General features: G+C 34.0%; 1 protein-coding gene across 1 annotated transcript; it reads right to left on the bottom strand.

Moving 5' to 3' along the window:
- Positions 1-14,545: 14,545 nt before the first annotated feature.
- On the bottom strand, positions 14,546-24,351 carry LOC131167946 (protein transport protein SFT2). Its single transcript, XM_058127032.1, has 4 exons — positions 24,035-24,351; positions 15,763-16,030; positions 15,538-15,642; positions 14,546-14,942 (listed from the first exon to the last, which is right to left on the bottom strand). Exons 1-4 carry the CDS (start codon positions 24,232-24,234, stop codon positions 14,832-14,834), a joined length of 684 nt encoding a protein of 227 aa, XP_057983015.1. The 5' UTR covers positions 24,235-24,351; the 3' UTR covers positions 14,546-14,831.
- Positions 24,352-26,038: the final 1,687 nt, after the last annotated feature.

The raw sequence follows: 26,038 nt of genomic DNA, 5'->3' as shown, positions 1-26,038 counted from the left end.
AAGTGTGGTGAGATAGTTGATTGGGGCTATGTAGAGTAGAGTTACCCCCTGAGGTTTGAACCAGGATTGGGTAGGCCAATTGTACTACAAACGCGAACATCGTTTTGATCTAACCTGGTAGGCCAACCAAGGTTAGGTCCCGTCTTTGGGCCGCACAATCTGATCATGTGAGGTGAATACATGACGATGTGATGTGAATATCTTCAGGATGGTTATTCATTACAGACGTGATAATTATATGACATATATGATAAACAACTGTGAAATTTAGTTTACGCTCTGGAAAGGTATGAGCAGTGCTCGGGTCAAAAAATCAGTAAGACTAAGTCAGCGTTATTCCTTTCAAAATACATCACTCCCACTCGGAAGTGTGGTTTATTGAGAATCACGGGTTTCATGGAAGGTAAATTCCCTATTACATATTTGGGTGCGCCTTTGGTGTCTGAAAAATTGTCTTCCATGACATTAGAGCCTCTTGTGTAGAAGATTAGAAAGAAAATTGTAGGGTGAAAATCTATGTTGCTATCGTAAGGTGGAAGATTGATTTTATTAAGACATGTGTTGTCTAGCATGCCTATTCATTTGATGTTTGTTATTAGGGTTTCGCAGGTCACATATTCTCGCATTAACTCTCTTCTTTCTAATTTTTTATGGGGAGAGGTGAAAAATAAAAAGAAGATTCATTAGTGCTCTTGGGGGAAAATTTGTAAACCTACCTCAGAAGTGGGTCTGGCCTGAGAGATCTTAAGGAAGTTCAAAAATCTCTTCTTATGAAATTTGCCTTCAGATTGCTCACTTCTAACAATCTGTGGGCAGGTTTTTTCAAAGTTAAATATTGCAGAAATGATCATTTATTAATAAGGAAAGGGAGACCAAATGACTCTCGATTTTGGAAATCAATTATGGCCACCATTCCAGAAGTTATGGATAATGTTAAAATTTTGGTGAGAGGTGGGAACTCTTCTTTTTGGTTCGATAGGTGGCTATCATCAGGCTCGTTATCTGTGAGTACTAAGGATATTTTGAACAAGAAACTGTGTATTAAGGATTGCTGGCTAAATAATAATTAGAACTCTGATTTAGTACGAGAATTGGTTAGTGTTGATAAAACAAAGGAAATTTTGCATCAGGTGCCGGCGGGTAAAAGTGGGTAGGATATTTTTGTCTGAAAGCCTGCCCCGGATTGTAATTTTTCTTCAAAAACAGCTTGGGAGGCAGTGAGAAGCATAAGTGATAATTTTTTGTGGAATGACTGGTTTTGCCATTCTTTATTGCCCCGAAGAATCTCAATGTGTTTATGGTGAGACTGGTTTAGATGCTTGACTGTAGATGATAGAATTCAGACCAAATGAATATCGATGGCTTCAACTTGTGATTGTTGCGTTCAGAGAAATCAGGAAAACATTGATCATATTCTTTCTTTAGGTAAGGTGGCTTCAAAGGTTTGGTGTTGGGCTAGTGTGGCGTTGGGGATTCATTTCCAACGATCTCTTCCCTCAAAAAACAAAATGGCAAATTGGTTCCACTATACTCAAAAATCGTCTATTAAAGGCATTTTAATCGGGCTGATTCCATGTTTGATTACGTGGTGCCTCTGGAATCAAAAATGTAAAGCAAGAATGGAAGGATTTTATCAAAGTGCAGATTAGATGTGGAGAAGTGTTCGATTTTGGGTTAGTTTTATTGTTAAGAGCATCAATTCTTTTCAAAAATTGAAAAAGTTGGACATTAAGATTTTGAATGAGTTTCAAATTAAGCATCAGGGAGTTTGCGATAGGCTTGGAAAAATTATTTCGTGGGTTAAACCTCCAGTAGGGTGGATAAAACTTAATTGTGATGAGAGTTGTAAGGGCAATTCGGGTACTTCAGAAGGTGGAGGAATTATTCGGGATTGTCATGACATGGTAAAAGTAGCTTTTTCAAGTTATTTTAGCAATGGTACGAATAATAGTGCGGAATTAAAAACAATTAGGGAAGTAATTCATTTGTGTAAACGTTTGCATTATGTTAATGTGATTATTGAAAGTGACTCGCGAATTGTAGTTGATTGGTTTCGGAAAGGTAGATGTACTTTGTGATATCTTTGGGAATTTTGGGCGGAGCTCGTGGCAGAGTTAGAAGGAGTGAATGTCATGGTGATACATCAATATAGGGAAGGTAATAGTGCGACTAGTTTTCTTGTTAGAGAATGAGAAATGGGAAACAATGTAATCTATGAAGAACAACACCTTCTACCACGTTATCTGAAAGGTATCTTTCGGATGGATAGGTGGGGTCTCGTTTCCGTTCATCGTTAGTTCAACTCTAGAGTTTTGTTTGATGTATTTCGTTTTGATTTTGGTTGTTTTTATATTTTTATCTCCTTTGTTAGTTATGTTTAATTTTGTTTGTTCTAATTTTAGTTGGTTTGTTTTAACTTATAATCACGGTATTCCTCCACCAAAAGTGAGGGTATATTAATAAATAAATGGAGGTGCCGCCCTCTTTTAGTAAAAAAAAAAAAAAAACACTATGAGCTATAGATGCGTTGTGTTTGATATTGGATGCTCATGAGCTAGAATTTGTTTATGAAAAGTGAAAATGAAAGATAATTGTATGTCTTAAATATGATGAATAGTCATGAGTTACAGATGTGTAGTGCTATATGCTGGTGGATATTCATGGGCTAGAATATGAATATGGGGAATGAAATGAGGAATGAACAACCGTGAGTTACAGACGTGTTATGTTATATGCTGGAGGATACTCACGAGTTAGAATATGATAATGAGAAATGATATGAAAACCTATGAGAATATGAGTTAGTATATGATTATGAGAAACGAAAGCTTATGAAAGCATATGATATATGATTATGAGAAATAATATGAAAGCTTATGAAACTATGTTTTATATATATATATATATATATATATATATATATATATATATATGTGATTATGAGTACATATCTGTATATTTTTTCCAGTCGATATATTCATTTAAATGAATGTGTTATGAAATATTAAAACTCATGTTGCCACACACTATCAATAATTTATTCCGTATTACTATAAAGTGTCTCGCTCAGAATTTAAACATTTTAGTAAATCAGGATAGACGAGTGGAGTGAGCTCAAAGGTAGAGGAGTGTGTGGTACCCTAGTATTCAAGGTAAGTGGTGGAGAGTATTTTGAGGATTTTTAGAGATGTATATGTGTATGTATGGAGGTTATAACACTCTGGTATTATATTTAGGGATGGTATACATATTTGTTCCGTTGCATGGTTAGTATGTTTGGATAAACTAATTACCCGATACCTCACTTCAAGTCAAATCATATTGATATGTGGTATTAGAGTTACTTGATAGATGTTATTAGATGATCGATTATTATTGTTTATTATTATATGGAAAAAAAATGATAAAAAAATCGGGACGTACCATCGATTGTTGGACCCCATGTGCCCCAAGCATAGGATAAATATAGGATAAACATCAGCAACCACTTTTCTCTCTGAGTACGAAGAATATGAAGCTCTGGTGCAGCACAATTTGGGCTTATGGGCAATGGCTGATAGGTACTTGACATGCTATATTGCCAAATGCCAAGCACCCTATTGCACAAATAAACAAATTGAAAGGAGAAAGGAAGATAAAGGAAAAATACTGGGCAAGAAAAAGAGAAGATCTATGAGCCAATGCTGTAGAAATAAAGGGACAGCTACAACATCAAAAGCAGAGCCAAAGAAACCAAACAAAAAATTAGGGCAAAAAAAATGAACAATCCCTAATAGTAATGGTCCCTCCTCCAACCCTACATTTTGTTGTTTACTGACTGGGTCAGAGGCACCAACTAAATTTCACCTCCATAGCTTTGACATTGAAAATGTGTCACTTGCTCTTGCTATAGGCTCATAAATGATGCATGCCATCTTCAGCTCCATAGCTTTTTGTTGAGTTTTCAGTAGCCCAAGGCATGACTAATGCTATAACTTTCTTGTCCTACATTTGGGTATTGAGTTTTCTGTTCAGATTTTTGTAAAATATAATAAATTTAGTACAATTATGTGTTGTATTTCATTTAAATCTATAAAATATTAATTTACAACTTGAATTTTGCAATTTTTTTATAGCATGACCAATGGACACAGATGAAGTAAAGTGCGCAGTTTAATGAGAAAGTGCTCTTTATTTTATTTTATTGTATAGCATTTCTTTGAAGAATATGAGATTTAAATAGGTTTCGCTTTGACATTATTTATTTGATGTATTTGAAAGTCACACACGAGCTCATGCACCTATTCATAAATATACAATTACTTTATTTACACGAGTTTTGGAGTATAGGTTAAGAATTTTAAGTATTTGGTTGATTTTACTCTTATAATCTCTACGCATAACTTTATTATTCATGGTGAAAATTTTCGTTTCTCGTCTATATACACAAACTTTAAAGTCAAAGTAAGTAACTTGTAAACTTTTTAGTTTAGGTTAATTCTTTTTTTATTTATTTATCTACTTTATTGTTCATTTGATTTGATGTTTATTTATCAAGAAAGGACAAGAAATTTGTAGTGATCCTAAAAAAAAAAAAAAGTTAATTTTAAAAAAATTTATTATTAAAAAATTTAAAATTAAAATTAATTTTTTAAAAAATAATTGATTAAATTATTATTAATTAGATAATATAATATTATAATGATATATATATATTAGAACCTGAAGGATCCTGAGATCCTTCAGGAAGAAGAAAGCATAGAGACACGCCCCTCCACGTCTCCTTCGTCCCCTCTCTCTCACTTTCCTCAATTTTGTCTCCGATATTCGGTCGATCGGAAATCCGAAAATACCATTGGGCTCTGCTCGCTGTCACCAACACTTCTACTGGAGCAGATCTGTCGTGGGAGCGGCGTAAGCATATCTCCTAGGATAAGGTCAATTCTCAAACTTACCTCAATTTTTCTTAAACCATAAGCCCAATTAACAAATGAAAATTGTCAGGAAATTTGTGGGGAGATCGGAGCGGGTTTTCGAATTGGAGTTTCAGGATACCAATCCTAAATTGGGGGTAAGTTTAATAATTTAGGCTTTATTAGGCTACTTAAGGTATTCAGAGTTTAGGGAAATTTTAGGGAAAGTTACTCTAATAATTGTGATGAGTAATGTAGTGAAATTTGAATTTCAAGGTTTCAGGGATTTTGAATGCCATGGGGCATAGACCGGGGTGTTAGTAGGCTTTTCAGGAATTAGGTAAGGGGATTAACTTAAGTTAGTAATTTTATGAAATTTGAATCAATTTAATTGTTGTGTTTATATAAATTTATTTATTTATTTATTTATTCATTTGGGAATTTAAAGGCTATTTTGAAAACCAACCGTTCGAAATGGATTTTACAAACTTAGGATATTTGGTATGATATTTTTGAATAAAATGAACGGTGGAAAGTTTATTTGTTTATATGGATATGTTAAAATGTGGAAAGTTGTGTGCCAGATGATTTAATTGGTATGGATTATTATATATCTGGATTTAAGATTTTGAAATATTGAATTGTTTTGAAATACTGAATTGTTTGAGAAATACTGGAAATGCTTGTGAAAATACTAGAACTGTTTATGAAATACAAGAGTTTGAACTAACGGCCAGTGGCCAGGTATTGTTTGATTGGCCAAGGGTTAGGATTATTATTTGACGGTCGAGGGCCGAGTTTTAATTGATGGCTATATGGCAAATTGTATTTTGTGGCCAAGGGTCAGGTTTTTGGAATAACATGAAATATATGTGAATTAACGTTTTAAATGGTGATTTCTACTATCTAAATTGCATGATATGCTTTAGGAATTCTGGGGACCAGTGTATTGTGAGTATGGTACCATTGCTAAAGATTTGTTATATGGTCGTGTGCGCCCACACCTGTGCTAAGAGGTGTAGGGTGGCATTGTCTGATTTACCTACGTGAGGTGAATGCACCCCTTGGGTAAGGGAAATCGGATTAGCAGTTGGAGCTGTGTATACCCACGAAGTATGTTAACGGAGAGTACAGATGACTATTGTTTGGATAGATCCCTTAGGACATTAGTCTAGCCTTTAGACCGCACAACCCGTGCCATGAGGGAAGTAAATGACGTGTTTGTCACATGGAGTGTCTTATATGCATATCTGTTAATTTATGTAAATACGAATAATTAATAAGATAATTTCGAGGGCTTGCTGAGAAAGTGGAGTGCCCTAGTAGCAGTCATGGTATTAGAGCAGAGGAGAGCTACTTGTATGAGCGGGTAATCTTCTCTATCCTCGGCTAATTGTGTGTGTAAGTGTAAAATAAGAATGTTTTCATAAATGTGTTTATCTACTTAGTGAACTAATTATTTTCTGTACACTAAATGCATGTTGGTCACACATTGACAATAACTTAATTTGTTCCTTACTGAGTTGTGTCTCACCCCTACTTTACAAACTATCTTTTCAGAAAATCCTAAAATCGGGTCTAACGGGCTAGAGTCGAGTTAGATGTGTAAATTTATGTAAGTTGTGTGTAGATAGAGATTTTATTTTTGTTTAATTTTATGGGATGTAATTATGTGAAAATAGATATATTTGTGTATAAATATAGTTAGAACTCTGGTAATATAATTTGAAAATTTTATATTTTATTTCTGCTACCTATATGCGTTTTATATTTGATGAATAAGGTATCAGGTACACTGACGTCATTAAAGTAGCACTCCGAGCCCACGTAGCGGGTCGGGATCGTTACAAAATTGGTATGAATCATTTGTTAATGGTTTTATTGTTATTTATGTAGTATTCAAAACTTTATATACCAATTAATCAGTGTCTAATTACCCTCAAATTATTGAATGAAATTAGAGATAAGTTGAAAAATAAAGGATGGGACTTGAAGAGACATGCACTTCTTTGTGTCCATGCATTCATATGGGAAACTATTCTTGCAAATTGATATGATCAAATAAATATTTCTTATCAAAATGTTTTTTCATTGATTGATTTGCTTATCAATACTTTTTAATCCTTTGATTAGAGCGGAAAAAATTGCAAAAAAAATTTCTATGTGAGAGATTGTTGACCAAATGGGGGTTGCAGTTTGTTGAAGTAAGAGAATTTCTTAATTTTGGGTAGTCCTTCTTCCATATGGATATTTGGATAATTTTTTTTTATATATAAATTTTAGATGACACTCGAACGATACTAATTCGAAATTTGGAGCAAAAATCATGGAGTGTCGAAACAGTCACATGCCAAATAGTCGATGACCAGTTTTTATTGCTTACGAATAATATTTTTTGAAGTTTTTAAATCTATCTTCAAGACGCATAACGGCATATGTTTGCTCTATGAGAATTAGTTGTCCTTCCTAACATAATTTACTATTATTACATGCCGGGTGTCTGGATTTCAGATTTTGAATTATACTTAAGAACAAGAATTTCAAACTTCTAATTCGAATTATGGTAAATTTGGACAAAACTCAACATAATTTCGAACCATATTTTATCAAAATTGAATAAATTCAAATCATAAAAACATGAGATCAAAACACCTACCAAACAGTGAGTGCTTAATCATGATTGCAATGGCAAACTAAGTAAACCCAAATTAGATACACATATAATATATGGGGAGACAAGTGTTTCCCTTGTCTTTGCTTGATCCAAGATACAATGTGGCCTTGTTCCCAAATATAAGCTATAAGAATCCAAACTCTGTGACCAGCTTGATGGAAGAAGAACAGAGGAAAGGCACATGGGCTGACAATGGCGGTTTCCTCCCATGGCAATTGAGGAAAAAAATAACTGAAACTTTGGAGGGCAATGGTAGTGGGTGAAGCATGCAGAGGGGGTGGAATTGGGGATGCTTATTTTCTAAGTATAGTTTCTATAAAATTCACTTTCATGAAGGTGCCATGTTACAGCTTACAAGCCCTTCCCCTGTTCAGCAACTATACATATATTATAAGTTTTGTTGTCAGGGGAAGGCATGAATGCACATGAGAGGCAGATGGGGACTGGGGAGAGAGAGGAGTGTGACTTTTTGGATACATCTTTGATGCTATGTGACGCTGGATTGACAATGACCATCCATTTCTAAAGGTGTAATAAAATAAAAAATTAAATTAAGCAATCATATCAAGGCCATTAGCATTCCATTCCTTACCCTAAAAAATGCCTAATTTATTTTATTTTATTTTTAAAAATTTAAGCATTCATATGTGGAGAGGGGGGCATAGCATTCTTTGCCCCAAAAATGAATAAATATATTTACTTTGTAGAAAAATTCATCTGTTTTATAAGAGGACAAACTCTGTTTTAGCAATCACGATGAATTGATGGGTGGAATTGATTGAATTGAGAATCAGATCGGTTACTTGGTCAATTCAACTTTCAAAATTCTGAACTAAATCGATAAATAAAATCAAGTTAGTTTGTTTATAATTTCTATTTTAAAACATTGTTATGACACAATTCATTATTTTTCCTTCAAAAGACACAGAATAGATACTATATCTATATTTTATTGTAAAAGATAATATATATATATATATATATATATATATATACATTATAAAATATATATATTTTTAAAAAAAATATTATTTTACGTAAGTATTTTTTGCAATAATTGTATATGAAATATAATTGTGAAACCCCTAATGAATGAAGCTTGCCAATCCACTAATTAGTTTGAATTTAAAAGTGCAAGTTAGCCATCGTTTGATACGGAGACTTGTGGCATGTGTCAGCTACTACATGTAATAAGCACATTAATTTAGAGTTGCAAATAAATCAAATCACTCACAAGTTATCCAAGAGTTCTGCTCAGTAAGAGTTCATCCAGACTCGCTCTTTACATAAATAAGAAATTTTCAAGTACAATTTTTTAAAACTCGTTAAGTAAATAATTCCAACCTGAACATGAATGAGATCAATTGGATTCAGCTTGTGTTCGGCTCAATTATGATCTTGGTTGGAGTCATTTAATAGGCTCGAATGCTTGATTAGACAAACTCATTTAATAGGCTATAATTATACAAACTCATTTAATAGGGTCAAATAAGGTTTGACAAACTCTAGTGCAGTTATGAGCTTATTTAACCCAAACTACATAATTTAAATTCAATGATGAAGTCAAGGTCCATGGTCAATAGGTTGGCTTTGGAACAAAAAAATTCTAAGACAATATAAGAGTTCTTTTTCATCCTTTGCTTAGCATAACCTTAAAAAAAAACCACTCACACCTCAAAGTAAGAGAGGTTCCAAGAATCAAGTATTTCTAAGTAATTCGATATCTGACTCAATAAGGGTTCTTTCAGCTTGTTCATTACATAAATGAATATGTTTCTTCAAGCTCAAGTTGAGCTCAACTCGAGTTTCGTTAAAATCTAAATACTCAACTCAATTTAGTTCATTTGCAACCTTCAATCAAACCAACTTGATCTTAAAAATGAATGTTCTCATATTTAATGAAAAGATAACTTGTATCGTTATTAGTATATGTACTGGGAACATCATCCTATCCATATTATTGATTTCACATCTTAGTAGTGCAAGTGTATAAAACTCACCAAATGAGCGATTGTAACATTTTCAACACCCATGTAAAGACTTCACACGTAAGTTAAATTTTTTATTCAAAGAAGGGACCCTAAGAATAATCTACCATCCATTCTTAGATCAATTTGATCCCTTTTTCTTTATTGATTCTTAGCAAATGTAATTAGGAGTGGGTAAGGCAAAGTATATGTGTAGCACAAATAACACCAAATTATAAGGATCCAAAAGGAGATCTGTCCTTCCCCAAATGAAATCCAACCCATCAAATCCTAGGGGTCCATTGGGGTAACCATTCAAGGGCTTTCCATGTCCAATCACCCAAGGGGATAAGTTGCATTGTATCAGTTCACAAAACATAGGCTTCTAAAACAGCTTGAAACAATTTCTCAAAACCCCTCCTTAGCCAAACCCCTCAATTTGTGGCTGCATTTCTTTAGAATTTGACTTTGGTTTGGCTTGAGGACCCTCCTCAAGTCCCACTTTGAATGACTAGTCAAGTGGCCAAGTGGCTTAGATTCATAAAAAATCTATGAATATCTAAGCCTCTTTTAGGACATAGAATCAAAATGAGTTCATGTGTTTAGATCATTTAAGAATCTAAATCATTAGGATGTACATGAATCAAAATCATCAGAATTTACAAAATATTTGTATAATTTATTATGATAAAACGACAACATTGTAAATTCAATACATAAAAAGTCATTCTTTCCTCTTATCAACATTCCTATGCCCTCATTTTTCGATCCATTTTTTCAAGAATGGCAATTTGAATTTCGCAATGGTGTTTGATGTATGCAAGAAATACTAGACATTGCCATTTTACATCATGTTTGATTTGCAAATGGTATGGAAATATGAAAGGAATAAAATGAAAATTTAAATGAAAAGTGTGATAAGTTTGATCCACTCCTTTTATTTTCATTGCATTTCTACATACCAAACGTGTGTAGTATGTCTTCATAGAGCGGTGACCTTAAGAAGTAATGCACTAGATGATCTACTTTAATTTTAAGGGCACAAAATACTGGGTTCAATATTAAATAAAAATATATTTGGAGAAAAAAAATGCTTATTTTATAGATTTTTATTTTATTTTTGGCAAAACATACAAATAATAGAACTTTTAAAATTCTAACTCAAATTTTCATTTCCTTGAATTTACTTATATCATATCATAAATATATATATAACAAAATATAAATTTAAAAGTATGTTAAGACACATATTTTGACTTTTTCAACAAATTTTTTTGCCCTTATCTAATACCTAAAATGAATGATGAATGATAAATGATAGTAGGGCGTGCATTATTTTCAATCATTCACTAATTATGATTGATGACTAAAAGCCCCTAGATATCTCCAAAACATCTAGGCTTGTCAAATTATAATGTGCAAATTGATAGCGACCAAATTCTTAGATTAATCAACCCTACCTTTTATTTATTTTTACCATTCAATTTTTTGCACATGAGATTCCTTATTTTACTTAATTTGATTTTTAAGGGGGGCCTATATGCATGCACCGTCCTATAGAACATAATGATGGGAGCATTTGGAAACACCCTAATACTATATAAGCATAGGGGAAGACATCTTGCGTGCTACTTTTGAAGTTTGCTAGCATTTGGTGCACAAACATTTAGGCCAAGCATGGTGCAGTAAAAATACTTTACATGAGGTATGTTATTGAGTACCAAAAGGGAATACATATGTGCATGTTAATTCATTTGATTGAAGCGAGCATAGGATAGATTAAAAAGAAAATTATGTGATAAGAATTAAGATAGAAGATAAAAGAAGAAAGAGAGAAAAAAAATAGTTCCTCTCCATTGTTTTTGATAAGAGAGAGAGTTTTAAAAAGCATAATATCACTCATATGGTTATTTTCGCTACATTTGAGAGCATAAATTTCAGGTAATTTGGATTTGAAAAAAATTTAATATAATTTTATATTATATTTTATCCAAATCCATACAAATTCAAATTCAATGTCTCTCACAAGCATAGGGTTCTGGTATTCTATTTGGAAGGATTTCAAGTCTTAAACTTGGATTTATGTTCATTTGAATAATACATTGTATAAATTTGTATTGGTATTTTGTTGAGATACACAGATCTATATACAAGGTCTGAACACAAATCTCTCAAACATAGGATAAAAGTGTTAACCTTATGTTTGGAGAGATCTTAGATTTGAATTTGTATTGAATTTGAAAAAGATACAATATAAAATGGTACAAAAATTTATCTAACTTCACTCAAATTCAAATCTAAGTTTCTAAATTCATGCTCTCAAATGCAACGTAAATCTTTTTTAGTAGGTTTATCTTTCAACTCTCCAACTTAAGAGAGGGAAAGAAGTTTTTTTTTTTTTTTTCACTTTTTTTCTCTCCGCTTTCTCTTCTGCTCTCTATTTTTTGCAAACAAGAGACACATTCTTGTCTCAGAGAAATGCACCTAGATTTGTTACCATGATCCCTTTAAACCTTAAACCATTGCCACTTAAAACTCAAACCCAAACTTAAGGAGGGTCTTAGCAAACTTCTACAAATTTGGCACAATCAAATGCTTGTCACTGAATCGAATACTGAATTTGTGAACTAGTCTTAGAATGAATAAGAGGATTGCGATGACATCTTACCAATTCAAAGATGTTAAAAGAATAATGCTATGTTTGGTACATAAAAATGGAATGGAATGAAATGCCCATTCCAATATTTCATTTCCATTCCCAAATTTGATTATATTTTTCAAAAAGAATAGGGATTCCATTATAAGATGGGTGAAATGCTTATTCTAACAAAAAGTAGGAATCAGTCCAATTCCCTCTCAACTCTTCTCGATACTCCCCTTGTCTTCTCTCATCCTTGACTCTCCTTGATACTCTCTCACTCTCTCTTTCTCTCTCTCTCTCTCTCTCTCCTCGATAGCGCACTCCAATCCAAAGGTCGAAAGAGGATAAAAGGAGATGAAGCAAACGAAACAATTGAAGGACTAGTTCTTGAATTTTGCTCTCAAGTTTCTCATTCGATGATTATTTTTTTTTAAAACCTTTTCTCATTGAGTTGCGTTTTCCAATTGCTTGCAAGAGTCTTAGGGTTAGGGCTTGCAAAATGAATTGTGTGCTCTAATCCAAGGGTCTTCGAAACTTCGATTTTGAAGGTATCACAACAAGAAAACACATTTGGAGATCAAGGGCTTGCTTGAGGTGTTGTTTGGTTTTCTTCGCAATCATCTCGGCTCTCTCTATGTCTGGGCCTGCTCTGTATTGGAGGTTTAGGAAGAGCATAAGGTTGAGAGACAATATTGCTTCTTCTTGCCCTCCTCTCTCCATTCTTAAGATTGTTCCTAGTATTTTCTGACACCCATTTTCGTGCCCCATCTTCCTTTGTTCATGTTTTCTTCATTTGGATTTTGTTCTCATTTCTAAGTTTTTCTTAATTTTTGTTTTTAGCTCAGTTGAATACCGATTTGGGTGAAAATATCTCGATTTGGGTGAAAATTATTTCAGAATTTTGAAATTTCCAATTCTCTCTCTAATGGCTGCTACTAGGACTCGTTGAAACCTAAATCTAGTTTTTATGCTTCTGTTTACATATTTGTACGTGGATTTAGCTAGATTTAGGAAAACCATTGGATTTACTGGTCATATTTCTTTGTTTCATTGTTTTTCTCTTGAGTTAGAAGTCATCAGAGTTGACTTCTGTAAAAAATTATTAAATTTGTACATTTTAATGTATTTTTAAAAATTGATGAATATTCTATTTCATTATTAATTACTCATACCAAACATGAGAATGGAATGAAAAATGAGAATGCCCATTTCATTCTAGTATGATTCTATGTTTGTCACCAAGCAGTGGAATGTTAATGGTCATATTCCATTCCACTCCATTCCATTCTTACCTCATTCCATTCATGCATACCAAAACATAGTGTATGAGTCATATTAGTAATTCAAAATAGATGTGTCCGGCAACTAAGAAGAAATTAAGTGCAAACAAACATGACTTTAAGGTAGGTAATGACAACAATTACCCATTAAAAAATCGTTGGCTAGTCTAATGTCATAACATCATTTTGGCTTTGCCTTCCCTTTAGGTTATTCATTACACATTTTGATTATTTAAGGGATCTTTGAGCCCACCACTTTGCTCCTCGTTTGGTTTGTTTTGTTTTGTTTTTTGTTTTTTTTTTTCCTCTTTAGAGACGAACACTTTGCTTGCAACAATTTCATTGTAAAAACAAAGCTTCGTCGGTCTTGCAAAATCCCTTCAGAAATCAAATCATTGTCCCCAAACCAGAGTGTTACTCTCATAATCTTTACCTTAGTTTCCGGCAAATGGCATCCAAACACCCTCTTTAATACTATTAAAGAGGGATCATGGATGTAAAGTGGAATAGAGCTCCTGGAATATGAGCTCATTATATATCAAGCGAACACTTTACAGCAATTCTAATCAGCCTATAGGGCGCAAGCAAGGAAATTAAGGGTCTGCTTGGTTGTTTAAAACAGTTCTAATCTTTTATTCAATTTTAAAATATATATATATATATATATATATATATATATATACACACACACACACACACACACTAATGTAACTTTTGGGAGCATAGATTTCAAACCTTAAATTTGGATTTAGATGCAATCAGACAAATTTTAATACAATTTTATACATCATCTTATCTAAATCCAATACAACTCCGAATCTAAGGCCTCTCCAAACATGGGATAAATTGTTTTATAATTTTCTTATCATTGTGTATGAACTTGAAAAGCATTATAATTCATTAAAAATACAACAAAAGTTGTTCTCAACAACTAAATAGGCCCTGAATGTTTTATTTTATAAAGCCCAATGGGCACACGTACTTGCTTTCTCAGATCAAACAACATTATGCACACCTTGATTCCATTTTTGCCTCAATGAGCTCTTAATCACCAACCCAAAACAATAAATAGTGGTATTCTGGTTCCATCATTTTGAAGGGGCAGAATGTTATTTCACATCAAGGCAAAAACTTTCTATGCTTAGAAATTACACATTTTCAGTGTTGAAGTGAAAAGAAAATTGTTTGCATGCAGCAAATCTGTTTTCCCTCTTTCATTTCTCTTCAGTCAAACATTAGAAGCCCGAAATATTTAAGGTGGAAATGGACGCCATTCCATAGTACATTCCAGGCCATACTAACTTTTAACTAGCACAAAAACAGAAACAAAAACAAATGACCATATACATGGAAACTATGAACTCAAAGACAGCAATGTCACCTGCCAAAACATTTCAGTATTGATGATGTGAGAGCAGAAGAAACGAATTTCAGCCCTGCAGATCCACCAGGGAAGTATGAAATAGCATAGTATGCCAGTGCAAGAACCTGAAAGAATCAATCAAAAGATCACCGACAATGTTGGGCTTGAACATTTTTAACCTCTCATATTTTTCATTGAAACAAGCAAAGAAGTTCAAAAAAATCAGGATCATCTAAAATTGAAAATAAAAAATTAAGGTACCAATGAAATGACCAGTGACACTGTATATTTGAGCCAAGTCAAGCCAACATAATGGGATACTGACTCTTGGAAATTTTAAGCCAAAAACTCAACTAGAACTCTACTGATCTTATACTAAAAACACTTAAGGTATACTCAATTAAACTCATTTTGTAAATAAAACGATATTATGTGTGTAAAATACACACATGCAAAAATATGTGTATAAGATATATAATATATATGATTTATACAATATATGAAATAATAAAATAACAAAAACTCACTTAAACTTGCTAGTAGTATTAGAAACTCAACTCATCCAGCGACGCAGGCTGAGTAGCTTGAGCATGACATGAGCTCGAGCAAAGTTGAGCCAGGTCAAAATACAGTGAATTAAGCTCATATACACCAGTCACCCACAAAGAGAGAACTCAAGGAAAACAAGATCACAGAATAGGGAAGCATGAAATGTGATACCTGTAACACGGAGAAAAATACAGATAGAATATAACTGTGAAGCACCATGGAGACGTATATGGTTCCCGCCATACTGCCTATGAATCCCAATGTAAAAGGAAGTCTCTGGGGGAAACAATGCATAAAAGGTATAAGTTAGCATCAGACATAAAACCAACTTAATTAGGTCGCTGTCTACTATAACACAGAAATCATTTTATAAAAATTTAAGATATAGTGATATACCTCTTTTGATGACATGTGAGCCAGCTGATTTTTTGGACCCTTGAGTGCAAAGAAGGAACCAATAATAAAGCCACATCCAGCGGTAAAGCAGAGAGCAAATTTTTGGGGCATCAGAACCATAACTGGAAGAAACATGGTGAATGCGATGAAGACAAAGAATACCCCAGTTGCCAGGAGTAAACCAAAATACATTAGTGCCTTCCCTGATGGGACACTGCTAGTGGCAGACTGCAGGTTTCCAGGCAAGTCTCTTACTCCCTTTGAAACCCTGAACATGCATCCGAACAATCAAACCAAAAATGTCTTACTACAGAAAATATGAACTCGAGTAATTCTTAAGCAAGCTATTGCAATGAACAAATGCTCAATTTCCCACAAAGGGGGCAACAAAACCAAATGAACTGATTTACCTTTCGAACTCTAGGAAATGCCCTCTTTTTGGAACCTGAAGAAAATTTTCTTCATAAAATAATTTGAAACAAAAAATTTAAAACACCTTATTTCTAACCATACCTACCCTCAGAAATGCACTTGCCTCCAAGGCACAAACACAAAATTAAAGAATAGTTGAAAACCTTAACCAGTTAACACTAGAACCAAACTATGGTCCAACACAAACCAAACTAAAGACCATTTTTATTTGTTGTGGCATCATTCGTTTACTAGGTGCAACAACAACATATTTTTCATCACGGGTAGGCAAATGATCTGACTTCAGGTTTTTGTTATTTAATTGTTTTTCACATAACAATGTTTTAAAAGCAAAGGCGTATGGTGGGACGTGTTTTAACCCTTAATAGGCGAGGCGTAAGCCTTAAGGTGTTGAGGCATAAGCCTTTTGCAAAAGTGATAGCTATAATATTATAAATTTCAAATTACTTTCAAGATCTAAGATGCAACTTTCAATTAATTTGGAAAGCTTAAGGTTCAAGAAATTTAGAAACCAACTCATGTTACAGCAAGGTTCAAGAGTTTTAGAAACCAACTCATGTTACAACATCCCTCTAATATAAACATGTAGTTAAAAATTTCTAGCCAAATCAACCTTGAGATCACAAACCCAAAATGCATAAGCTTAACTAAAAAAATGCAAAAGGCATGTGTTTTGCACAAATGTGTAAGCCCTAGTGTCTAATGCATTGGCCGCTTTGGGATTTCTTATTTTAGACTGGGCCTCAAGGTGTTTTAGGCATGCCTAGTTTTCAGGTGAGCCTTGATTGAGCCTTCTAAAACATTGTTCAATAAGAATCAAACAGGTCAATTTAATTAATCAGTAACAATGACATGTTTACAGGAACTTAAATGAGCAGAAAGAATCAAGACAATACAAGCATTATGCAATGTGTCACGGTCCCACATCGGATGTGTACTAGGCAAATCTTAGGCTTATAAGGATGGTTTCAACTCTAACTATGTGAGGTGCCTTTTATAGGGCAAATCCGTGAGGCTAGTGGGCCAAAGCGGACAATACTTCACCAGAGTTGGGTTCAAGACCATTACATTTGGTATCATAGCTACCCTGGGGGTACTATCATGTGGATCCTACACAGAGGTGCAAGTCACTCTGACGAGGGCGTCAGAGATCGGACGGGAGAGCCTGTCACGGTTCCACATCGTGTGTGTACTAGGGAAATCTTAGGCTTATAAGGATGGTTTGGACTCCAACTATATGAGACATCCTTTATAGGACAAATTCGTGAGGCTAGCAAGCCAAAGCGGATAATACCTCACCGGAGTTGGGTCTAGGACCGTTACACAATGCTTACATGTGACAAAGCACTAAAGCAACAAACTATACTCAAAACAGAAATCAGAAATTCCTCCAGCTGACATCAGAATAATGGACAGTATCAATGCAACTATTTGAGTGATAGATGAACTGATTCACTCCACCAACATAAAGTCATGTTAATTAGGTCTTGTGACAACCATATATATCAACTTTGCCAATCAAAACTCTGCTATTTCTTACAACCAATTGACACAGTGCTATGTAAATAAGTCACATTCAAAATCCCTGGAATGTCTACCAGTTGACAAGTTCAGCACTTCAGCTCCAAAAATCCCAGTTTCCATTGAAAGGTTAACATACTTTCTTGGCTATAAATTGATGCCTGTTCTGCTCTCTTCTTCTATATAAATTTTTATGCGGCAAAACCCAAAAGCAAGCAAGTAATTGGGGTATAAAAAAGGGGTTAACTAAAAATCATTTACTCTCCCTTGAATCACTTCTAAATGACATTCAGAAACCACAGAAAATAAAGTCAGGTTAAATCATGAAAGATATGTCAGAAAGTATGCTTGGTGTTCATCACCATGCTATTTAAAAATAAAAGAGCATAGGCATCAGTTTTACTACAACTTGCATGGATAAAAATAATGAGAGATAATGAGTGAGAGCAAGCACACTGCACAAGTTTTGCATTGTAATACATCTCCAAAACTTGCAAGATAAAAGTAAACCTAGTATTCATACCCTTGCTAATTGAAGATAAAATAGTGCATATCTCATTCTTACTACAATTTGCAGAGACAGAGAGTGCACAAGTTTCATATTATAAATAGATCTCCAAATCAAAACTCATCTCTATCTATAATGTGCATAAAAGTAGAAATGGTATAAAATATTTGCAAACAAAGATACCCCTATCTTTTAGAAATAAGACAAAACATCCTTCAAAAGAATTGGGTTTATCCATTTAACCAGATTATAGCCCTGCCTCCTGGGCATCATCCAACCTTCCAAGGTGTCTCCAAAAGCTCCCAACTCTTTCTCTTAGATGAGTTTTGAGCCTGTGAAATGGAGATGCTGCATTGGCTGTTAGGCACTTTGCTCCATTTCTTATCTTCTCAATTCAGAATGACCTTGTTTCAGGCATTCTTATCGTGTGATGAATGCAAAACTTCTCCCAAGAAGGCATCATGCTGCCCACTGTGAATGGGTGAGAACAATCATGTCACTGCCCACTCATGAGCCAAACGAAAACAAGCAAGTTGGCATTAATACTCTCTTTCTTAAAGCCTACTCATATCACCACATACAACTTGGGGAGATATATTTTGCCCACTCTATCAATGATGACCTGCTGAAACATTTGTCTACTAGTAATCCCACAATAATAGAAAATGAATGTTCTGGCAATATTATGTTTCTTCCCTGTTTTAATCCTTCTCAATAATGTGAGCAGCGTATTGTTCTTGTAATGAATTTAGTTTATATACAAATTTTGGAAAATAATCAAGGAATTTGCACCATAATTTGAGCTTACAAAGAAGGATCACCCACTAAAGGATAAATCCCAAATCATGCCTTAATTACAGAAAAGCACTATATGTGCTACATGGCATTCATTCAAGATAAAAAATATAGCCATAAATACCAAGCATAGTTTTAAATCATAAAAATAGTGACCACATATATAGACAATAACAGCCACAAACATTCACATTAGTGTACTCCCATAAAAAATACAAATCAATCTTATAAAACTGTTGACATAGGACAAGAAGTAAGACTTTTGGAAGATCCTTGTTGGGGAATAATTAAGAAGAATTGGCTTAAGGATAGTAGTTTATCATGAGTTTAGGTTAATTCGTATAGAATTATGAATATTTGGGGGCTTGTTTGTAATACTTGTGTAATGTAGGGCTTTGTTTGTCATTCATGTTGTTTTATATATGCGTAATTTCACGTGTAGAGGTTTTCTTATAACTAGTGTGTGAAAGCCATGTTGTAGGCAGTTGTTAAATTTGAATTAAAGTAAACGTGACTTTCTCCTTATATCTCTCCTCTCCTCTCTTCCCCTTCCTTCCTCTCTTCCATCTCTTATAATCTCTCCCATGGGTGCAGATTCTTGATGCTGCCCCTGCATCATTTGGTATCATAGCCCAACCACGATTTCATTCTTTCATTTCAATTCCCCCATCTTCCTATTTCACTCTTCTCTTCCCCCTATTCTTCTCTTCTTCCTTCTCCTCAAAGTTCTGTAACTTCTCTCTCCCTCTTTGCTACTTCTTCTTTCTTAACAACAACAACAAAACCAAGTCTTAGTCCCACTAGGTGGGGTCGGCTATATGAATCATTTTGCGCCAATTTATGCTATCATGGACTATTTCTTTTAATAGATTCAAGGATATTAAATCCTTACTCACTACCTCCTCCCAACTTATTTTAGGTCTAACCCTACCCCTTCTACTACCCCCCCCACAGTAACTAAGTCAATCTTCCTCACAAGTGCACATTCGGTAAGGCTTCATATCATAGTGATCTGACAAATTTTACGCTGACTGTCAGCTACCTAACACAACCTTCCTCCTTTACTCGGGCTTGGGACCGGTTGTGTGTGAAAAAATTAGGACATTAAGTGCATCACAGGTGGAGATCTGCTTCTTCTTTCTTCTTCTCCCTTATTCTTCCTTCTCGTCTTCTTCTCTCTCTGTTTTCTCTTCCTTCATTCTCACCTTAATTCTTCTCTGCCCTGAAATTTCAATATAAAAAGAAAAGAAAAAGGAGAAACAATTATGAACAATGTTGAATTTCCAGTCGTATCCCATTTTTCAAAACCTTAATTTCCATCCAAGATCTTACAACACCACCCACACCATCAAAAACAAAACCCCCGAAACCCTAGCCCCTAAATTTTCTTCCCCATCCAACCCCCGGAGGAGCCCCACGCACCAGCCAAACTTCTCCAACTATCAGCTCTTTGAACACCCTATCATTCTGTGCTTTTCTCATCACACCACCAACACCATTGAACTCCCCATTCCTTGATCTCCCTTTGCCCCAAATATCATTGTTGGAAAGTCACCATTGGCAACTTGCACACCCCATGCACTAGCAACGAGCATGAGAAAAATTCTAGCATACCCTCTAACTGCTAGAATAACAAGCAATTGGTTCCAGACAGGATAATATGGTGTTTTCTCCTTTTGGTTCCAGGCAAGATATTTTGCACTCAAGTGTGATATTTTGATAGGAAAGGCTTTAAATTGAACTATCAGGTTGCCATCAGCATTGATTTGTTATTGCCAATGCTACTAATCAGATCGCACTGCTGCATTCGTGAGTTTTCTACATGCATTTGTTTAATTTATGCATGCACTCAAGACTACATGTGGATTGAAGATGGTTCTTGAGAAATTTTGAGTAAAGCTTGCCTGGGAATTGTGTTAAGGGCTTTTGGTGATATATAGTTGCAGTATATATATGTATAAATCCAGCAATATGTTGACAAATTATTGGACAAAGGAATGCCATTTATCATATCTTGGGCACAATATCAAACTTTTCCACACGAAAGTGTGGAGGAAATGATTGCAAAATCATCATTGATGGATGATGCCCTATGAATATGATTTCTACAAATGGAGTCACTCGTATGCAACTTCATCCATAACCTTACCCAGAGCATTATGAGATGTCTTGGATTGATAACACTACTTTACATGTTTATGAAAGATGTTTGGTTCCTATCCAAATGGGTGACTATTTTGATAATGTTTGGTGTGATATCATACCTATGACGATTGGCCATGTACTCCTTGTTTCTCCTCAGTTGGATGATTTGGGTGTGACTCAATGACATGAGAACACATATGTCTTCCACTATAATTGGAAGAAATCATTTTAAAGTCAGCTCACCAATCAACCAAGACAAAGAATCAATCACAATTACTCAACTTGAAAAACTACAAGCAAGGAAATGCATATGTTTGAAGACATCCAAAGTCTCTCAAACATTCCTATTGCTGAGTTTGTCACTCCCGATATGTTCATTGACGTTAATTCTTAATTCATTTCTATGGTGTTGCCATGGAGCGTGGTTTCTTGTATCACTCAATGCTGGTTTGCAAAGACTCCAATTTTCTTCTTACTTATGATCCTCCAACACTTCAAAATTCGAGGTTGAATTTTTTCTAACTAAGGGAGGTTTGCTGTAAGAAAAGAAGCAAGACTTTGGGAAGATCCTTGTCAGAGAATAATTAAGAAGAATTGGGTTAAGGGTTTGTTCAGTTGAGTCAATAATATTATGAATTTAGGTTGATTAGTATTATGTATATTTGGGGGCTTGTTTGTAATACTTGTGTAATGTAGGGATTTGTTTCTAATTCATGTTGTTTTCGGGATATATCTGTACTTGCATGCGTAGAGGTTTTCTTATAAATAGTGTGTGAAAGTCATGTTGTAAGCAATTGTTGTTGAATTGGAATTGAAGTGAATGTGACTTTCCCCCTTGTATCTCATCTCACCTCTCTTCCGCTTCCTTCCTCTCTTTTCAATCTCTTCTAATCTCTCCCAAGATCTGCAGCCCCTGCATCAACCGTCCACCTTGGGAAACCAAGGACTTAAAACTTGAAACTTGAAAGTGCCACCACTTTGGATGCCATAGATTATTTCTATCGTCCAGAAACATGTTTACTCTCATAAAAGCACAAATCAATCATATACAACTGTCCATCTTAGCAAACCAAGGACCTTAGAACTCGAAAGTGCCCCCACCTAAGTAGCAATAGATTTTTTCTATCATATATAAAGTAATAATATGTGCAGAACGTAAAATGTCATGTTAAACGAAATAGCCATTGATTTTGTTTGAATACCCTTAACTACACACACTACCACATAATAGATATTGTATCTACAAATTTTTCAAAAACTTGATTAACACGTAACATAACAACTTATTATGTCTACATATGCCTACCAAACAACAATCTTAACCTAGGTTCCATGAATTTTCCAATGTCAACAAGAGATGTCTCATGTGACTTCTTAGTCATGCAAAAAACATAGATATAAATACATCAATGACTAAGTCTCTTTTATTCTTGAATTTGCATTGAAACAAATCTTTGTAATTAATGCTTCAAAATATATAAAATAAACATTTTTTGAAATAATTTTTTTTCATCTGATCACCATTATTCCCTTACCAAATCTCAAATGCAACTCACGTGACAAGATTACTAGAATGCATAAATATCCAAATCTGTGTGACTTTACAAATAAATATTAATACATATATATATATATTGTGTAATTAACCCTTTCATTTTTTCGTTTTATCATATTCTCGGCAGCAAATCACTAAAAGGCCTACATTTCTAAGATGACATCAAAAGCTCCAGCTAGCATCAAGTCAAAATAACCCATGCGTTTAGTTTATAAATTCATAGAATACAGAATAATATGATTTCAGCAAATAAGTATACATTTACTCAGAGGAAAACAATAAACTTAAGCATACGTTTTAGGGTGAGCCAAAATTTATTTCTTGTCTCGCCATTTCCCACTTTTATCACCTCGTGCCTAAATTATATCATGTTTTTGTTCTCTTTATTTATGTGGTATATATTAAGAGAAGGTGCTTGTCTTGGGCATTTTTCATGTCCTTTTGCAAGGAAGTGAAGGAAGACCTTTACATGAAACAAAAATATGATATCACTTACAAGTTAAATAAGTGAGACAAAGAGATATTCCAATATGATAAACAATATTGGGTGAAACCATTGTAAAACAAACTCACTTCCAACTTGCCTATAAACACTCTAATGGAGGAAAGAGTAGAGATGGAAATAAAAACACCCACAAGTACAACAAATATTTGGATCAAAATTCTTCTAAAGCTAATCTTATACAGAGTTTTACAAGTGATGTGGCACTATCCTGAAAAATAATCAACGGATTAGATTTAACAAATGCTAGGTGGCATAACTCTAAAGTCAGGCACACAGTGAGCTACAGCCTTACAAATTTAAAATGCAACTTCAAAAGACTAAAACTAAGTAATTGAACTTGAAATCAGGAACTAATAAACATTATACCTAAACTAATACTACAATTGAACACCCGTCATCAGATCCCAAATACATACATATCTACTCAGATGTACCCACAGCAATGAAACTCCAAAGCACTAAATATGAGTAATCGAACCCGAATCAGGAACTAATCAACATTTTCCCCGTACCTAAAATATTATAAGTGAGCACTAATCATCAGATTCCAATTACATACATACCTACAGAGGTGCATATGTACGAGGATTTATGAGTATAATTAGCAAATGAACATCACATCAAAATGATATAAGGCACTCATTGAGCTACACCTCTACAATGGAACTTCAAAGCACTAAAACAAAGTAATTGAACACGATATCAGAACCAATCGACATTGTCCCCAACCTATAAGACTATAATATAACACTCATTATCTGATACACACACGTGAGGGGTAAGAGAAATCCAAAATTATGAAGAGGCTTACACGCTGAAAGTGCCGGAGACTGTGTCGTTGGCGGACCTGACAGCAGCTTCGAGATCGAACCCGAGGGAGGTGCTCTCGTCGGAAGATTTGGACGCTGCGTAGGAATTCCAATCCGCCAGAATAGACGACGAAGATCCCGTCATCTGCTGATCGTCGCCGCCGGGGCCCTGTGAGAACCATGCCTGCGCAACTTTCTGCATCGCTCTGGCCAAAAACCCCAATTCTCAGCTCTCCACAGAACGGAAGCGAGCAAAGAAGGAGATCGCAGCCACTGGGAAGAGCATAATGAATCTGAACAAGCCAAAGAAAACGACGTCATTTTGGAGCTTAAATTGCAGCTAAAAGATAGACAGATTTTTATTTTTTGTTTCTTTAATTTCATTACGGCAATTGAAAAATAGATGGCAACAATATGTTTGTTGTATTGATGGTTTTAAATTGATACGTATACATATGTATATATATATATATATATAGGCATTTTTTTTTCCAATTTAATTATCTTGTGCATAACCTTTTACTGAAAATAAAAATAAAAATATTATATGAATTTTAAATTAAATAAATTTAATATACTCTTAGATATTAAAATTTTCAAAAAAAATAAATAAATTTATTCAAATATATTTTTATTGTTTTCAACCTTTATATATGATACAATATACAATACGATATGGTCCTTGTTGAAGCCCTCAAGAATTACTAAACTGGTTAGGTAATTGGAAAAAATTGTTTGCCTTCGTGATATGAAAATTTCCAATTTTTATCTATAGGATATTCTTTTAGGCATGTTTAGGAGTACCGAGTCTTCAATTTAGACCTGAATGGAATTGAAAGAAATTTAATATAATTTTTATTGTCAAAATTCACATATTCAAATCAAAACTCTAAATTTATACTATCAAAATGTAAAGTTAGAGCAGCATTAGTATTTAATTTACTAAAAGGGTAACATTTTTAACCTTTTTATAAATTAGATAAGGAGCGACATTACCAAAGATTAATTTTTAGGAAGATAATTTTATTGGCATAAGAAACTTTCACACAATCTTGAATCATCTTGTCGCGAGCGACAACCATGCCTCTTGCCTATCATTGTTAAACACACTTTGAATCTATTTTCATTTTTGGCTTTGATCTATCCTCATTATAGGTCAAGAATTCTTTCCTTGATAGGGAGTGCATAGAACCATACATGTTATATGGACTGAGTTTCATCAACAGAACTTCACTTTCAATTTTTTTACCTGTAAAAGGCACCCATTAAACAACAATTCAAGCAAGCCCTTGATGTAATAAGAAGGAATGCCACTCAAAAGTGAAACCATTAAATGGGTTCCTATTTTCATTATTTGCTAAATCGACCATTAAAAAGAAATTCAACAAGAAAAAAAATTAATCTTACAATTTTCAAGAAATGAGTATACCATTTGGTTTGAATAATTGAAGAAGCTTGAATTTCATATTTTGAAGTCAGTTGAAAATAAACAATATTAGCATCCTCAGCTACTTGTATAAAAAGGTTTGGCTACATGGAGAAATATGCAACTTGTATAAAAAGGTTTTGCTACATGGGAGAAGTATGTAATTCTCTAGCTAGTTCCTTCTGCTTTTGATAGGCTCCATTTAGAACATGGAAAGCATGAGAGAAAGAGAGAGAGAGATGAAGGAACCTAATTTTTCTTGTGTGGTAATAAGAAAAATGGAAGGGAAAATAAAACACATGAAACAAAATAATGAACAATTTTTTTAAAAAAAATTTTATATGCCATAATCAATCATATTTGAATAACTTCTCATTCTTAATCATAAGCGAAAATATAATAAAAAATCATTTTTCATCTTATACAAAACCTTAGCCCCTCAATTGGAAGAGAGTTTGCGGCAGAAACAAAGGGCTGGTTTTTTTTGTCCTTTATACCTCCACACTGCCATATCATATCGTCATTGATACTTCTACACTACCACAACAACAGGAAGAAACCAATTTCAAAGAGTTTCGTA

The sequence above is a fragment of the Malania oleifera genome, chromosome 1 (genome assembly GCF_029873635.1).
Source record: "Malania oleifera isolate guangnan ecotype guangnan chromosome 1, ASM2987363v1, whole genome shotgun sequence".
NCBI classification, from domain to species: Eukaryota; Viridiplantae; Streptophyta; class Magnoliopsida; order Santalales; family Ximeniaceae; genus Malania; species Malania oleifera.
The sequence above is the reverse complement of the archived record's forward strand: the minus strand, read 5'-3'. Positions and strand labels throughout refer to the sequence as shown.

Bases quoted from the DNA above. Each gene is read 5' to 3' on its own strand.
- LOC131167946 (XM_058127032.1), bottom strand. From the start codon at position 24,234: ATGCAGAAAGTTGCGCAGGCATGGTTCTCACAGGGCCCCGGCGGCGAC. The intron at 15,643-15,762 runs GTATATCACTAT...TGTTTCCCCCAG, and splicing joins CTCACATGTCATCAAAAGAG to AGACTTCCTTTTACATTGGG. The intron at 14,943-15,537 runs GTATCACATTTC...TGATTCTTTCAG, and splicing joins TATTTTTCTCCGTGTTACAG to GTTCTTGCACTGGCATACTA.